Consider the following 19075-nt stretch of genomic DNA (forward strand, 5'->3'; position numbering starts at 1 on the left):
TTTCTCATTTTTAGGCTACTTCGCGCACAATAAACATTCATTTTCTCCACAATAATTGGACTTTTACACGTTACTGTTTGCCTTATACTCATGTTTCATATCTTATCTATGGGCTCAATGTAGAAATGAAGGGAGAAACGACTCGTGTATTCCATTTTTTTGATGTTTTCTGAAAAACTGTATTTGCCACCTGATTTTCAACATTACGTTACGTAACAGATTCAGATTCAGATTCAACTTTATTTAGCCACGGTGGGCCCACTTCAACCCTAGGTTGTTCTTCCTTGGGGCCGTGGAGCAGAGGTCACGCCGGTAAAAATTACCCGAAGTGAGCTAAGTTGCTGTCGTACTGAAAACAAGTGATATAAACATCAATATGCCATCAATTGTGCTCTCTTCACAGGATCACGGGGTGTTTTTAGCTAATTACAGCATAATTTTTCCTGTACAAATGAATGCTGACATATTTTTCCACAAATTGCAAAATATTTACAGATTTTGGTGACATTGGGGTACATTTGCAAAGAAGAAAAGGAAAAAAAAGGCCCGACGGACCAACCGTACTTGATAGATCCGTCCGCCCGTAGAACAGGGTTTCTTTTGCCAAAAAGACAAAAATAGTAAAAACATTATATATCCATTTTGAGCTCGCTACAATCAAGTGTTGAATTTCTTGGCCCCGTATTGAACACAGCCTTTTAGTGACAATTCGTTGTCATTATCATTCAAATGGGTATCTGGTGCAATTGGACACAAACCATCAATAATATAATGAAAATTGAGGATGGGACGTGTCCCCAACCCCTTATTATTTTTATCGGGGACGCCCTCTACACATATAAATAATAATAGAAGAAAAACATTAGGCTTCTTTGCCCAAAAAGGCATGTTTGGGGCCAAAATAGGTTAAAATTGCTCATTTTTGTCCGCTTTGGCCTATCAATAAACAAAATGCACCTTCATTTAGTGCTAAAATAGTCGTTTCGCCGTCAAAAACATCGGTAAAAGCTTGTCCTCTCTATTATAATGATTTTGCCGCCACTGCCTAGAAATAAATGAAAAAACACTATAAGAGTTCAGCCAATCTACACCCTATGTCTATAATAACACGTTACTAGTCATCTGACTCGCTTGAAGAGTCATAATTTGACTGAAGAGTCACCGTTGATGACTCTACATAGGAGTCATTTGACTCCCAATATGGAGTCATTTTAGACATAGAGTCACGCAGTGGCTGGACTCTGCTTCTAGGGTAACCCAGACACCATTTATAGAGTCACCCTGACTCCATTACAGGGTCACTCCGACAGTCCGACTCCAGGTAGGAAAGCTTACTATTATTAGATTGACCTCGCTGTCATGTTAAAATTCGCCTCTGGAATCCATCTCAAGACCAACAGCCTACAGCATAAAAATACGACATCACACTGTCCAAACACCAATACATGATACCGAGCGAATGACCAGCATGCTGAACAGCAGCAAACAGCAGTAGCATAATGCAAAATGGCTGTTACCTCAGCAATATACGTGTACTGCGTCGATGACTCTGAATGTAGGGTGAATTGAATCCACGGATAGAGTCAATTGACTCTGTAGAGAAAGTCAGTTCCGAATCCTTTTAAGAGTCAACAGACTCTCTTGTGAAACTCCTTTTGAGAGTCAGTCCTGGTTTACTCCACTTTGAGAGTCACTTGACTCCATTCTGGCTATCAGTGCCGGCATTTATACATAATTATGTCTTCATCGCCTTTTCAACACCAAATAATGAAAAAAAAGAAAGATATGGTCCAATAAGGAAACTGCCATTGGTTTAAGGTGGTACCAAGATATCAAACTGGCAACACAGATCCAGAGTTATATACGTGCGAGAACTAAGAACGCGGTTCGGCGGCTTAGATGTTCATGGCGGTTTCGTTTATTTAAAACAACAGGGGTTTCCTCACAAATGTAACTTTCACTTAAAAATTTAAACTGAATAAGAATAAGAATAAAAGATAAGATTTTGTTTCTTTTGCTTATCCAGTATCGTGTCATAATGGATGGGCTGGCCAATATTTTATCGTATTGGATACCTCCTGCATCGGCATCCACTACTGAAAATATTAGCCAGTCCATTCATTATGCCACAATATTGGATAGGCAAAATATCTTTTTATTCTCTACTTAAATTGCCCTCGTATTTCGTACTCAGGAGTTTTTGAACGATTGGTTATCTTCCGGTGCTGATTTCTGGATAGGAACGACAGACCAAACCACGGAAGGACAGTGGGTGTGGATAGACGATCCTACTACAACCATATTTTCTGAAACCACTGGGCTACCTGTCGGTAGTGCTTACGAGTACGTGATTAACGCTCTTGGCAGGGACGTGTTTATAAATCAAATATAATATACTTTATATAAAAGCAAACCGAGCAAAGTAAGAACTAACTGTCGTTTTACAAATCAAAGAATAATAATTATACTTTATTTAAAAACAAACTGAGCAAAGTAAGAACTTTTACATACTGACGAATACCAGAACTGGATAAAGAAAATCAATACCATGCAGATTACACTCAAGAATATCAATACCGGATTAGGCTAAACCAAACAAAACCAGATTAGGCTAAACCAAACAAAACCAGGTTATGCTAAACAAAATATCTCAGCAAACACAAAAACGTTTATAAAACGTTTTAAATAAGTTATATTTTGGCTTTTGGTTTAGGTAAAAACGTTTTAATAACATTAAAATGTCGGGTTATATAAAGGTCATGATAACGTTTTAAAACGTTTTGTATGAAAACACACTACAACAATATTTTGAAATGTTTTCAAAAAATGTTATTGTAAACTATTTTTGCAAACATTTTTGCCAAATATTGTGTCAATACTTAAAGGTGAACCTCATTGAAAATAAAGTTATATATCAATGGAAAGCTTATGATGTCAGGAAGCAGAAAAGAATATTTTTTATTTGCCTAACGTACCAGGCTAGACAATATCTCCATGCAAAGATTGGATATTGGCACCCCCCCCAAATTACAAAACGAAATCGTTCAAATTGGACGCTTTCGTTGATGACGTCAGCTCGGGGACACACAGTTACTTCCGGGTTTGATTGTAAACACAATGTCCATGCATTACTGTGGCATGCATCGGGCCAATGTACGAATTCAGTCATTGCCAACTTACTTTACATGAAAAATATCTTCAATAAAATAAGAATAAAATGAAGGAAACATCATGATCAAATCAAGAATGAAGTTCCTGAATAAAGTGGGTGGATAAAAATAGAAAAGGTGCTGGCCGGGGTGATTTGGGATAGGCCAAGCCATCCACGATATGCATAGGGAATATTACAGTAAAGCACGAAGAGCGAAGATTCGCCGAAGAACCGGAATGAAAACACATTGCAAAAAAATAACTGCTAGTGCTACCAGTTCAGATCGTCACACCAAGTTGAGATGAACTTATCACAATGAGAAAATGAAGGAATAGAATAAGGTAGATGTACATGTACAGGATTTTTTAATAATTTCTTAGCTTTACAACCGGTCATGTATGATAGGCGAACTCGTAGATACATACGGGATGAATTCAGTGACTCACTGAGTCTCAGTCACCGAGTGTTCGGTATCCGCGACTGTACTGTACTTGCAGACAAAATGACCGATTTGATATTCACATTCTGATATTTCCATCTTATTGCTACTTCATCAGCAAAATTTATTCCTGTAAATGTTCCAAATATCAAGGAACGATTGATCAAATCAGCTAATACACAGCAGAAGTGCTCCCGGAAGCGAAGCGCTAGCGCTGTTTGGGCATATACCCGCCTCGCAGACATCAGCTCCCTGCAATTTCTTCAGTATTTCGCTACTACCATCATCCATACAACAATTACATGGATGTTTTTCTTTTTTCAGTAGGGATACACCGATTGTGCTATTTTACCATTTATATAACCCGACATTTAAACGTTTTTTGTACAATATTTTCGTTTGCTGAGCAGTAGATTATCATAAAATGTTTTGTAAGGTTATGAAAACGTTTCATACTCTTAATATACCCTTTATATAACCCGACATTTAAATGTTTTCTGACAACCTTTTATAACCTTTTGCGAATGATGTCGAAAACGTTTTGTGTTTGCTGGGTAAATGCGTTGGTTACGATAACAAAATCAATATTTGATTAGGCTAAACTAAACCAGATTAAACCAGCCTTAAAAATCAATACCGAATTAGGCTAAATAAAATCAATGCTTGATAAAGCTAAACAAAATTAATACTTGATTAGGCTAAACTGAATCAATACCAGGCTAAACAAAATCCATACTTGATTAGGCTAAACAAAACCAATACTTGGTTAGGCTAAATCAAATCAATACCAGATTAAGCTAAACAAAATTAATACCAGATCAGGTTAGACAAAATCAATACCAGATTAAGCTAAAAATACTAAACAAAACCAATACTTGGTTAGGCTAAATCAAATCAATACCAGATTAAACTAAACAAAATTAATACCTGATTAGTTTAGACAAAATCAATACCAGATTAGGTTAACAAAATTAATACTGGAATAGGCTACACAAAATCAATACCAGATCAGTACTGAATTAAGCAAAATGAAATACCAGATAATCAGTACTAGATTTGGCTAGGCATATTAAATATCGGGTTTGGGTTAATAAAATCAATCAATCAATACTAGATTATCAATTCAAATATGAGAGCATATAAACATGAGCGATGTTGGTGTGATTAACAGACTTCGCATCGCTTGCCAGGAGGCGATATTTTTTTTCCTAGTCAACATTTGCATCACATAATACATTTACATGATATAGGCCTATGAGGCTGGATTGAGCTGTGTTCAGTTTTATACGGCGGATTTATTGCCATAATTATTACCTCTTACTTAACAAAAGAAAAACAAATTTATTCCAATTAAAATTCTACCAGGGTTCGAACCCACAACCTTTTGATTAACAGTCGAGATCGAATACCACTACGCTGTGTGTGCTTCTGCCAGAAATGCGTTTGTTCATCATACTTATTGATTACGGAATAAATCGCAAACACACGATATATATATATATATATATTACTTGTCTATTACTAATCCTAAATACATATAATCTCCAATCTATGCGGTTCCTATGCAAATGTTGACTAGTAAATTAATATAGGCTGCCAGGAGCTGCATTGATTGAGGCTACATAGCCGCTTATAATAAACATATCAAAAAAGTAACTAACCTCCATTAAATAATGACCATTATTCAAACACGGGCGATTGTATTACAAATCTGTAAAATGTGTTGGAAGCAGAATTTATTTTTCTGCACATTTTGAGACCTTATTTGCAGCAATTGACTAAATATTGACGTCACATCGTACATTTAAATCAATGTAACCCAAGATTTGAAAGTTGCAGTAAATTGTATTGATTTTGTATTCAGTGTAATGGAATATCTGTGTAATGAAATCTGAGTGTTTTTGTATTGTAAAAATTTGCATGTAAGTGCAACTTTCAAATCTGGACCTCACTACACTAAAATGACCGGTGTTTTATTGTTTTCTGGGCTATCGTATCAAATGAGGTGTCAACATGCGCAGAAATAAAATTATGCTTCCAACGCATTTTACAGATTTGTAATACAACAGCCCTTTTTTGAATAATGGTCATCATTTAAGGGTGGTTAGTTACTTTTTTTGATATGTTTAAAACGGCAAGGCAGTGAGAGCACGGACTTATAATATAGAAAATTCACCTGAACCAGGATCAGTAAAACAGAACTTCGCTTAAACTATGGGACGTTTTGCCAATGTATATCCGTAGTCTTTGGGGATTCAGAGAATATATAGTTTGACCTATCTAAGGTTAATGGTATGAAAGTATCCGACTTTGTCTATATTGTCGTAAATATACGCTTGATATATCTATTCAAATGAATCATAGTTTGCACAGGATTATTTTGTTACCTAGGCAACAGACCAAACCGTAGCAATACGGACCCATTAACGTAAGCCAAGCTTTCACTGACGCCTGTTTAACCTTTAACCTCAGAAATTGGGCGTCAGTACAGCCAAACATTATTGTCAAGTAGAACAGGACTGTGGTTTCATGGATGAATAGGCTAGATGTATAGGCTAGACAGTATTAGCGTGGTCATAGGGATTCAGAAAATACATAGTTTGACATATCTAGGATGGGCGGTTCTTGAGCTATTACCAAAAAGATCACAGGTCACATATGTGTCCTATAAGGGTCAAATCGTGAAAGTGTTCCGACTTTGACAAAAGAGGGTCATAAATATAAGTTGAATTAAACTTTTTTTAAAGCAACACAGCAAACCTGAGCAATACGGACCCTTTAACGTCGGACAACCCTTCTCTGATGCACAACCTTTAACCTTTAACCTCAGAAATTGGAGGCCAGGTCAGCCGAACGATCTTGGTGGTGATCAGGACTGTGGTCGCATGGATGTAAGTCAAGATGCTTGGTATGATGATTCCTGTACTGACACTCATCGCTACATCTGCCAATGTAAGTAAATCGATTTTTAAAGTTGAAACGGGCCTACTTTATCCTACTCTATCCCACACTCTTACAAAAATCCACAAAACTTCTCTCAATGATCAATGGCCAATGATCCACCTGTCCACAATCAAAATCTTATTTATATATACTTTAACTCTGATCTGTATTAAGGGATCAGGAATGAGCGTTTTGAGCGTTTCGACAATAGCTCATGTGGGACATGAGAGCACATCAGACATAACGAATTGCATTCTGAATACGAGAATGTCTTTCTGATATCAAATAATTTTCATTTTTTGAAATTCACAATATAATAGAAATTTTATTACAAATTATTAAAATATGATATTTTTCACATTTCTGATATATAACAGTCCTCGAAGTAAATTTTATGAATTTAATGATATATTCTTATAGTGTATGTAGCTGGGGAAAAGCCGACGATCAATTGAAAATTTTGACCTTTCATATTGAAGATATGGATTTTTTCCAAAAAAGACCTTATTTTTTTGGTGTTTTGGGGAAAAAAATCCATATCTTCAATACGAAAGGGCAAAATTTTCAATTGATCGTCGGCTTTTTATCCCACCTACATACACTTTAAATATAAATAATCAGATTTATAAAGTTTACTTCGAGTACTGTTAAATAATGTCCCACAATAAAATTAATACTGTCCAAACGTTCATACCCCATCCCTTAAATTGCATAATTAATGGCTTTTCCATATCCGATGTTTTCAGTGATCGTACTCCCTCTGTCTAATCAGTTTTACTAGCTTATCAAATGTACTTCACGCAGAGAGTGGCCAAAAATATACCAACGATCTTCATCTGTTAATCATTTTGATCGCTTTCCTTGTAGTTTTTAGAGATTATCCACTTTACGCATGTGTGACTTCTAACAAAAGGCGCTGGTTCCCGTAGTATCGCGGAATTCGCTACTTGCACGGTTCCGCCATTATGCACTATGTGCGGGAGAGCCTCGAACTGGCAGCATACATGAAAGGAAGAATTATGTAACCTTACACAGAACGTTATGACTAGTTCAATTCCCATTCATGTATGCTGCCAGTTCGAGGCTCTCCCGCACATAGTGCATAATGGCGGAACCGTGCATCTAATAGCGAATAGGCCTGGAAGCGGCGCTAGAAATTAGCATGAAGCCGCATTCATATGTAAATAGCGTATTGTTATTTAAATTTGCGCCCAGACGTATTGAGGGCGACAGTCATGTTATCCAGACAGAGAATGTCTTGATGCGCCAGGCATGTCAAATTGCTGAGTGAATGTGTATAAATCCCTTTCTGTATAGGTAATAAGCTAGTATATTTCGTGTTCCAGTTTGTTATAACAAAAAATAAGTATTATATTAAATATATTAAGTGTATAAACTTTAAAATTGACGTGAATTTGAAATGCAGAGCTCCAAATCTAGCTAAATCGTGTAGTGTGAAATTATGCTGTGTGACCCCTCTGCGTGGTAGAATTATATTCATAAAACATTGAATTTAACATATAATATGGGCAGCCAACCACGATTTATCAGCATTTAAAAGATATATTAATTAATATTAATTAACAAAGATAAATAATCAATAGTACAAATGACAATTTAACTAGTAAACAAGTCTGAAATCTTAAAATGTTGCCACGTGATTTCCCGAACACGTGATATGTCTACATGTGACCATTATTCAGATTTACCGAAGTATTTAGAGTATGGTGCACGGCTTGCCGGCAACTGTGTATTTCTTTACCTCCGTATAAATTCAATAATTCATGCTGGGAGCCAAGTAACATTCTGTCTGCTTAGTGCAGTTTGGTATTTTATTTTACTTGAGAGCATATAGAAATACATAAAACGAATAAGGCGCCATGATGGAAAGCTATGGAAGGTCAGGTCGGGTATCAAAGGTTATTTTAACTTCAAATACTACTTGTGTTTCACACCTTGCCTCTGTCACGTATTTCCTTCATATTATTGACCGCAAGTCCTAATTTTGACTTTGCTATTGCAAAATGTCATTTCGTATCAAATTAGTAGACTTTCTTTGAAAAAAACATATCACTGGTGCCCGATGGGAATATCCGTCCGCCATTTCATTAAACTGGATCGTTTTCGCCTGGTTTGCGCCCAGATGTATTGGGGGCGCGCTATACTCTCATTGAACAGGCAAAGTTCGCAAAACTAACAACGTTGTTATTTGCCAATATCAATTAACATGATCCAAGGGGTCGAACATGAATTATTCATAACGGATCGATAACTGGCCTCACTTTCTAGATAGTAAACCAGCGGAATTTTTCATAGGTTTTGCGTTGCTAATAGAACAACCGTGAATTTAGTGTCACCCCCTTGGTAGTATTCCTCATTCAAATCAATTCAATGCACGATCTCGGAGTTACCTGCATGACTCTGGCGGGCTATTATGAAACAGTCATGGTTGCACATGTAGGTACTTCTTTTGAACGTCATAAACAAGGTATAGCAGTCGCTGATAGGATATGCAGCTTATAGAACATCGATAACCTCTATTTTCAAAAGCTTGTATCTTTGTTTTAAGCTGTTCAAGCATGTAGTTATGAGGAACCACTGGTTGGTGCCCAAGTATATGTAGGATCATGTGATGAAAACGCCGGAGAATCAGAACTGGACAGCATCAAGAGGAATATGCAGTGTTCATTGGATGTATCCAGTAGTGAAATCAGTAGTGGCTCTATTCCTACCTCCTGGGTACTTAAACAATGTAATAACTTCCAAGGACAGTACGTGTACATTGTTAAGGAAGCTCTTACGGCTCCGCTAAGGCTATGTGAAATTGAAGTATGGGGAAAAGAAGGTAAGCTACTCTAAAGTCAATGTTATCTTTTACCATCTGCAAATGCTATATCAGTGATATCAGTGTTGGATATAAGCCGAAATGTTCACAGAAATGTTCACAGGCCATTTAGGCACACAGTCCGAACTCAAACTTTAAATTGTTTCCACATATTTATATTTCAAACTTTTTAATGTTATGAAAATGTTTTATACCCTTTATGTTATGAAAACGTTTTATACCCTTTATGTTATGAAAACGTTTTATACCCTTTATATAACCCGACATTTAAACGTTTCCTGGCAACTTTTTCTTACTTTTGGCGAATGATGTCTAAATTTTTCGAATCTTCTAGCAAATTTGTCATTTTTTACAACTTTGTAGTATTATTTTAAGAGTTTATGTCGATAATTTTTTTTTCCGTCGAGCAAAACTTTAGTTCTTAAAAACATACTAAAAAACAGAATCTCCCGATGTATAATTAATTTGCCTATTAATTTTGATAATATTTGTCTGAAAATTTCCTATCTCTTAGCATTGTAGCACATCTACTGATCACTTGGTGGTCTTGGTATGGCCGCGCCCATGGGTCACGTGGGCATTAAATTTAGTGCCTTTTATTTAATACCCTATGGTAACCGTTTGTAGGAAACCGTTTTACGCAACATTCTAATATCAAACATGGGTTTGCAGAATTAACATTGACTCGGGCCTTCTTTTTAGCTCCATTAATAACTTACGGAAGCCTTTTTCTCCGATTTTTTCAGGAAACAAAATACCATTGTGTAGAAAGGTCAGAGTAAATAATATTTCTTTTGCATCATTACAACCACATTAATCTGTCAAGTTCCGCTGGCAACAATTGTACATTTTTGTACCAAATGCTTGTTTGATTTTTTTGATTTGTTTACATGGGTATATATTTATTTTGTTTGTTGTCTAACAGTTGATGATGCTGACAAACCGCAAGTGGGCTTTATCCGAGATATTTTGTCAGATCTAGAAGAAAACCTCGCTGACGATAGTCCCTATGTTCCGATGGTGAGAAAAAGTGGCGGTAGTGCTTCAAATAAGGACAAAGTCTGTTGCTCTTTCGGTAGGCAATTTTGAATTATGCACTAATTAACCTGTATTCAAAGACCTTGAAGGAGTAAAAGTGGCTTCGGTCGGTTTCTGCAAAATGATATGGTCTGTTTCGGCAATGTTCTTGTGTTCTTATTTACTTCCTTTCGTCTTTTTTTCTGCCACTATCATAATAAGCCATCGTAGCCTTAATGTTTTCAGCAGCTTTGATCATTATTAATTGATGAATTCAAGATGAATCCAAGATGAATCCAACCCAGAACGTTACTAGAGCTAATTACGGATACGAGTATACGCGACTTTAGCCATAGCCTATATTCATGATGCCGATTTTATTATGAAGTTAGAACATTCAATAATGTCTACACATGAATCGCAGCGTTTTGTACTTTCACCATGTTGCTATAATATATATATATTAATATATTAATTATAGTGCATTTTAAAACCCACTTATACTCAAACCACTATATTTACTGGAGATGATATTCATAATAATAAATGCTGTATAATATTACCCTACAGAGGTAACAGCTTTGACAGATCTCAACAACATGGCTACCAAGGCAAGCGTGCTAGCTGATGAGACTGACGACTTTGATGATGCAGGTGTCCCTGATGGGCCCCATGAATTCACTCCGACCAGTAGTGCTGACATACCCATACCTCTAGATGTTACTGTGCACAATGATTTCTGTCCAGCTCCTGATGAGCAGTTTGGATATGAAATTAATCTCCTTGATTGTGCTTGTGCAGTTGCTGATCCATCCGTACCAACTTATGGGACCACTTTGTTTGAGATTAAAAACGACGACGGTAGGTACTAACTACTCTAATGTAATTTTAAAAAATATATGTGATATCAACACACACGTCCCCACAAAGTTTCAAGTGCATAGGTCAAATACTTTAGAAAATCAATTTTTGTTTCGGTGCAGCATCCCCTTGAAGGACATCATCATCCTGAACATAAAAATGCAAAAACAGTGACCTGTTTGGTGGATATTCTAATACTGGCCCTTGAAAATATTTTAAACACAACATCGAAATACTGTATTTTTGTGCCTTTTGTTTACTTTCAGTGACTTATTGCTGGCAAGACATAACGTTGTCAGAAAAGGAAGACGAGCTGCGAATTACTGCAATACTAACCAGGACTGGTTACACGGCTGGCTCTAGTGTTGCCTGTAAGATCATATTCTAGTTTTTATTAAAAAGAAGTAGGAGCGTTAATATCATGAACTTGACAATACGTTTTGTATGAACATCCTAACAGCGCTGCCCCTATTATTATGGGCTTTAGAACAAACATTGAATACAATATTAAAGAGGTAGCGAGGCAGTGATTGAAATTAGGCCACAAAAAGAAAAATGTTTGATTGCAGTTTCCCGACCGACCCTAAAATTAAGCCCGTCCCTAAAGTTTTTTTAAGTTTTTTTTTTTTTTGTTGTAAAAATTCAATAAATAAATAGATTTATTTATTTATTGACTTAATGTTTTTAAAAAAAAGAAGAGAAAAATTTCCAAGGCCTTTATCAAACGCAATGTACAGCTTTAAAAGTGAAAAAATCCCGACCTACCTACCCTATTGTTATATTACGCCAATCAAACAACTTGGTTACTTGTATCAAAATAATGTAGAACTATAGAACAAATATTAGCTGCCAGATAAAACAAAGGGAATTCCAGCAGACACAAAAATGTTCTTAATACGGTTACTCAAAACGTTTTAATAACATTTAAATGTTGGGCTATATAAAGGTCATGAAAACTTTTTAAACGTCATTGTCAAATATGTTGGGCAAACATTTTTACAAATACTTTGTTGACACTTAAATATTATAATATCTACCAAAAACGTTTCAAAACGTAAAAAGTGGCCATAGTTTAAAAAATCTTTCCTGTGTGGCTTTTCACCCTTTTTAAACTTGGTCCCATTGAGTAAAGTAGTAATTATAACATGAAGAGTGAGTCCTAATTTTTACATGCAACAATGTGCTCTTATAGGTTTAAGACTGTTCGAAAGCGGTGCAATATGACGTAGGTTATGTATTATCAAAAACATTACAAGGTTTATGTTTTATTATATTGCGTGTTCATAAAGAGTAGTAGAGTATTATAATAGTTAGCAAATTGACTGTGTGTCAAACTGCTATATATAGGCCCTACGTCTGTACATAAGGCGCAGAATCGCACATGACGATGAAGAATTTTAATCAAAATACATTATAACCTCTATACGGAAAAATTTCAATTACGCACGAACATTAATTCATTTGCTCTACAAAATAAACACAGACAACTAAGAAAATCAACAAGTAGCCTATAAATGACTTTGTATGGGTCTTTAGAAACTTTCATAAATGGGACCAAGTTTTAAAAAGGTGAAAAGCCACACAGGAAAGATTTTTTAAACTTTGGCCACTTTTTACGTTTTGAAACGTTTTTGGTAGATATTAATTCTTTTTTGAGGAAAAAATATTGCGCAGTAAGTAGTTCTTTGTAGCCATGCGAGGCGAACTAGTTGGATATCCATATTTCGCGGTTAATGGTTCTTTGTAGCCCTGCGGGGCAAACTAGTTGGATATACATATTTCGCGGTGAGTGGTTTTTTGAGCTCCGAGGGGCAAACTAGTTGGATATCCATATTTCGCAGTTAGCGGTTCTTTGTAGCCCTGCGGGACAAACTGGTTGGATATCCATATTTCGCGGTTAGTGGTTCTTTGTAGCCCTGCGGGGCAAACTAGTTGGATATCCATATTTCGCGGTTAGTGGTTCTTTGTAGCCCTGCGGGGAAAACTAGTTGGATATCCATATTTCGCGGTTTATGGTTCTTTGAAGCCCTACGGGGCAAACTAGTTCGATATCCTAATTTCGCGGTTAGTGGTTTTAACGACCCGTGACCACCCCCAATCAGCTGCATACCGGTACCGCATCCAGCTATTTTAATTATCAAAATACTAGGTTTTTTTTAATGCTATGGGGTAGGAGAATTATCAAAAAAATTATAGCTGAACCCAATAGTTCAGCCAGGAACTGAAAACGACATTATTGATGACTTTATATAGAGTGTATTCAATAAACCCAAGCGGAACGAGAGTTGCTAAATAACCGCTATCCGAAACATAAATACACATGCATGATCAGAAAACGAGTGTTCAATTTCCTCATAGCATCTCACGTTGTGATATCATTTCAAGAGGTCACTTCCCGATTAAGCTAAACAGCCTATGTGGAGGAGTTTGATGCATGAACAACCACATAAATGATGAAGTAATGAATACCAGGGGGATGACACTCTTATTCACATTTTCATTTTACAACGCAAACCTATATCGAATCCCGGTGGTTTGCGAATAATGAAATGTCCGCATCCCAGATCAATTAAACCCTGGTATGAATTATTTATTAGCTTTCGCCACGATCCGTTTTGCAATAACATAAAAGCACTTCAAATAACAGCCCGTTGAGTTCAATGAACTACGCCCTGAAACCGATAGTGCCCCGTAAAGAAGCTCTAGCTCCCATTGACCTCTATACAGGTCAGTGAGCTCTCCATACACAAATGAACAAGTACAATAGGACAAGGCCAGCACCTATGACCTGCTTAGTGACATGTTATTTTGAAGTCTTCTAAAGCTTAATATCTTGAAGATTAGTATTCGTTTGTACATATGGACTGCGCATTTATGATGCAAAATATTAGTTCTTATATAAAATTACAAACTATTGGTATTATGACACACGGTATAGGTGATATAAAACGACTAATAAAATCATGTCATCATGGCGTCATGTCAAAGGTTCATTATATCCCGTATGTTTGTCTAAATTAATTAATATTTTCAGAACAATTTCTACACCCATTTAATATGTATTCAGGTGGAACCCGACTTTTTTTAATTTTAATTTATTTTTATGTAACAAATTCAGGTTTTTCCATTGCGCGCGCTGCCGGGCAATACAAATTTAATGCTAACATTGAATAAACGCGGAATTAAGAATATGCGTTTCTAGTATATACAGCGTATGACTCTACCTGAGGACCTAGCCTGAGTCCCATGGGCTCCAAGAATGGCTCTCCATACACAAATGAACAAATACAATGAAGGGTCGCCATTGCTCTCCATACACAAATGAACAAATACAATGGAGAGTCCGACTGCCATGCAAATGAGCCAAGTGTCCTCTCAAGGTATGCTCTGTGTGAATACCCTCTATTGTTAACGTTTACGACCTTCGAATACATGGAGGTTGCGACGAGGGCGCGATATTTGGTTTCTTAATATACTTATGTAAGTTATGTTGCCCTTCAAAATGCCTAAAAATCATCAAGATATTCCAATACTGTCTAAAGTTATGTAAAATTGTGTAAAATTTGTATGATATATCGCTTATATAATTTCTGCGAAGCGTGGAGTATCATTTACATAGGATTTTGGAGAAAACATGTGATAATTTTAGGGAAATATAGAATGGTGGAAGAAACAAATGAAACATTTTCCTGGAATGAGTAGACCATACTCTTTCTGTTCCTATTGATTTTTATACTGAAATGATTCTTAAAATGAAGTTGTTGGATGATTTTAATTGGCATTTCTAGAGCGTAAACATGTAGGCAGATAGTAGATATTTTTGATAGGGCACTCTATTCCCGAGATTTCTTTTCCAACGCCAAAATAGCACGAATTTTGGTGGTTTGCGAGTGAAGAGTGTCCGCACTATCGATTGACTACGTAAATGTTCAATAGGTTTTTGTAAATGGGCTAGTGCTAGTGGGTAAGATTTGCGTCTCTCTTGCATTGTTAAGACAAGCCACGCGGTGTCTTATAACTCTGCTAGGTCTTTCGATCAACGTACTATGCGTGTTTGGTCAAGCGAGGATAATTTGTAAGCGTTTGGTATATGGTGAGGGTGTTGCCCTTTTTGACGACTTCTGACTTTAAGCCCAAAATGAATCAATAAAACGCACCACAGCGTCGACTTCCTATAGACGAATCCAAGTAGCCAAGTCATGGTCAGGATTTGGTCGGACATCTTTGGGTAGCCGTTTGCACCAACCTGGTGCTTTGAGCGTCCAATTGTGCAAATAAAAGCCGCCTAACACCTAGAGCAGATGCAAGGACGAGGAGGCCTAGGGTTAATAGAATAATAGCTAATACTAGTAATATATAATTATAATGGAGATAATTCCGCGTGTAGTTAATCCGATTACTAGTATTATGTCACTTCAACAGCGAATAGACCATGCTGTGTGTTTTGTCAAAGGGAACTGTATTGTGTTATTCTTTTGTCTGCCTGTGTTTTCGCGGAAGGTGTAAAACGGGTGATGGAATGCAGTTTAAAATTTCCGCCAAGGCCGAATCATTTCACATTTTGAGTGCATTGTAGCCGACGGCTACCCAACTAAAGGCTGCTAGTCAGGTGTAGGAATGCGTGAATTTAGATTCGTCTATACGATAAATATAAATTTAATACTCCGTTGGTGAGCGACGGGCGACTGGTATTTCACCGAACGCAAGAAAAGGAGTTCTATCTGATTGGCTAGCAATCGATCGCTTAGGTCGCTTAGTAGTCAACTACAAACTCAAAACTGAGCATCGTATTCAATTCGATTGAAATCGATATTCTATTATTGCCGTAGATAAAGAGAGTGATAGTGTGTCAATAATGTACATTGTATTGCAGCTGGATTTTACATGCATTCTTTTATATAAATTTTTTCTCAAAGAGTTGAATATGATCAAAATTTTTACTCAGGATTTCAAATTTTTTACCCGCAACTTGCAGTTAAACATATCCACAGCAAAATACCGGTCCTCACTAATTAGTGTATTTAATTTCCAGTTAGTGTATTTAAGATAAAACCTGACAACAAATAAAATTTTCTTGCAATAGAAATATCATATGGGATACTGATATGGTAGGCCCCAACCACCACAACGTGGAGCTGCTACGCGTAGCTGACTTTTTGCTCCGTGGAGCCAAATTGACCAATCATGATCATGTTAGAGTTTTTCATTTTTCAGGTAAAACTGACTAATTAAGTACGACTTACTCATTACGTGAAGCGAATTTATTCATTAAGAATTTGCCAGACGAGCGTCACGTAGTTGCAAGATATCCTCGGTCACGAAAGTTATGATTCAAAAAGTAGTTTATGAAAAGTACGAACTGACTTATTATTAAGATGGACATGCACTCATAAGAAACTCATACAGTATTGTACATAACTATATAGCTATAGGCAGAGTGGTGGTAAACTATGCACACAGTTCTGCGATCTGCAGTGTATCGCCGGGAGCTAATTTGTATAACTTGCGCGGTGTCCCTGCGGAATTCGACCTTCAGCAAACAGCAAACCAGTTCGGATTTACTTTATATACTAGTAGTAGGCCATACATACTGTAGTTACTGTCCGTTTTCCTATACACAATACTCAGTGCGCTCACCATTGACGCGTGACCTCTACAAATAGTGTATGTTAGAAGTAGGCCTATAGGCCATTGCCTAGTTGACGTCACTGTGTAAAAAATAACCGGCCAATATTTAAAGTATTCTCTGAAATTCTAGAAAATATAGTTTTGTAACATGTCCTAAATTTTAAGCTAATTTAGGTGTTTGGAAATATTGGTACTTTAGTGTTTTAGGAAGGATATGTAAACGACAGATAACACCAAAAAATATGAAATTATTTCTAAACCGTGTTAAGTCATTAAGCTTCTCATTTTCAAGAACGCTGGTTAACAATATGCAGACTATTGTCTCATTTCGTAAACAAAAGCCCACAGTATTGTTACCTTGCGTTCGCTTTATAATCGTTCACCCAACTGAAACTATAATACAAGCTCATTGCTCATTGCACAGGTAAAACAGACACAAGTGCAGCGTGTATTTAACCAGAGAAGATCTGATGTAACATAGTTGAGCTGTTTTCATTGAGTGTTATCTTGGTTTAATAGCTTTTAGTCCTTCAAAGGTCGTGGTGAGTTCTACTGTAGACATGACTGCATCATGACTATTTTAAAGTCAACAACATTCAACAATATGATCACCGTGATAGTATGAGAGTATCAGTACCGTGGGTGTCAGTGATCCTGGCCTGACACAGTAGACAAACAAACAAACACGCCACACACATGACACATGCATGCAAACATTGACTATACACTAATCAAACAATGGTATTGATCCTGTACAACTGGTCGTGGTTTATTTACAATCGATTCATTTAAAATCCCCATAGTAAACATTAATTTTGGCAAGAGTTTTCTCTCTCTGGAACGAGGATGCATCCACTGGCTCCGCGTAATGAATAGATCTAACATGATTGGTCAATTTAGCTCCGCGAAGCGAAAAGTAAGCTACGCGTATAGTAGCTCCACGTTGTGGCGGTTACGGCCAGCCATATATTGATCATGCGAAAATCGTAAAACATAGAATAGAAACAGTGTGGCCGGCTCTCAAAATCTCAAATTGTATGCTAGCCTGAGTCGCACGGGCTATCTCGAACAAATTCACCATGCGTAGTTGTTGAAAAGCGTGAGGATTCATCGTACTATCACGGCAATTTTTAACACGAAGATATAGGGATGATGACGGTGTGCGCACTTCCCTGATAAAATCGTGTTTAAGATATTTACGGGGATATTTGGGCGCAATTACAACAATTTAGAAAATAAATGGGCACTTCTGGGTTGGATATTATAGATTCTATAGAATTTAAGTATGATACATTTTCGATGGTAAATGTATTTTCACTTTAAAAGTTTGTAGTTTTCATAATTGCAATTTATTAATATTATATAAAAAGCACATATAAATATATAATTGTAAGAGTATGGTATAATTTTGAAAATTAATAATTTCGAAACGCCGGCGGTAGAGATCAGCAATAAATGTGTATTTCAGGAATTGCCGCGATTCCTGCAGTAGTTTTTATGAATAGAATACAATAGCGGATACAATAGCGAATTCAACAGAACTCTATTACGGGTAAATAAACCTCGTCGCGCTGCTAAATTTCACTTCTTATTTTTTCATTAACTAACCGTTCTTTCATCAAGTAACCGTTATTTTTTGAACTTTGGAAAACCTCGACCGAGGTTTTTAATTCTCTTTAAAATGTTTTGCATGAAGTTTTCAAAAAATGTTTTGGAATGTTATTAAAACGTTTTATACCTTTTATAATAACCCGACAAACGTTGTGTGTATGCTGAGATACTAATAAATGGAACATGTCTTCAATCTTAAATTCTCTGCATTAGATGTAAAAACCGCGGATGATGACGCCGAAGGCGCCAACCAAGCCATAGCTGATGTGGACTATGACGCTATTCTAACACCCACAGCGGTAGAGTTTGGAACTGGGATAACAGAGAAAGAAGTTGTGTTGACGATTCTGCAGGACGATGAATGTGAAATCATGAATGACGATGAGACATTCCTCCTGGTTATTGATCCAACCACGGAAGGGAAAATTTGCAAAGATGCTGACGGTAATGAGTTGAATACTGTCCGAAATACCATCATTCATGATGACGGTATGTATTCCAATAAGTGTACTCAGTAAAATCACTCAAGTCTTAAGAAGTACCGTAAAGATTCGCCTCATTCTGCACATATGCTTCTTGC

The 19075-nt window shown here is 36.6% G+C and overlaps 2 protein-coding genes across 2 annotated transcripts in view; both read left to right on the forward strand.

Annotated features, from left to right (window-relative positions):
- Positions 1 to 2459, forward strand: part of LOC140144275 (uncharacterized) — a 73852-nt gene extending 71393 nt beyond the window's left edge. The window contains exon 13 of the mRNA XM_072166094.1: positions 2195 to 2459. Within this exon, the coding sequence (XP_072022195.1) occupies positions 2195 to 2392 (198 nt within the window). The 3' untranslated portion in view covers positions 2393 to 2459. The remainder of the gene's footprint in view (positions 1 to 2194) is intronic.
- Positions 2460 to 6426: 3967 nt separating this feature from the next.
- On the forward strand, positions 6427 to 18984 carry LOC140144276 (uncharacterized; the record flags this gene model as incomplete). Its single annotated transcript, XM_072166095.1, has 6 exons — positions 6427 to 6542; positions 9103 to 9378; positions 10304 to 10453; positions 10966 to 11256; positions 11523 to 11627; positions 18709 to 18984. Coding segments are annotated over exons 1-6 (1165 nt in total), but the record flags the coding sequence as incomplete, so codon positions are not given.
- Between the last annotated feature and the right edge of the window lie 91 nt (positions 18985 to 19075).

This window comes from Amphiura filiformis, unplaced genomic scaffold, assembly GCF_039555335.1.
Source record: "Amphiura filiformis unplaced genomic scaffold, Afil_fr2py scaffold_47, whole genome shotgun sequence".
NCBI classification, from domain to species: Eukaryota; Metazoa; Echinodermata; class Ophiuroidea; order Amphilepidida; family Amphiuridae; genus Amphiura; species Amphiura filiformis.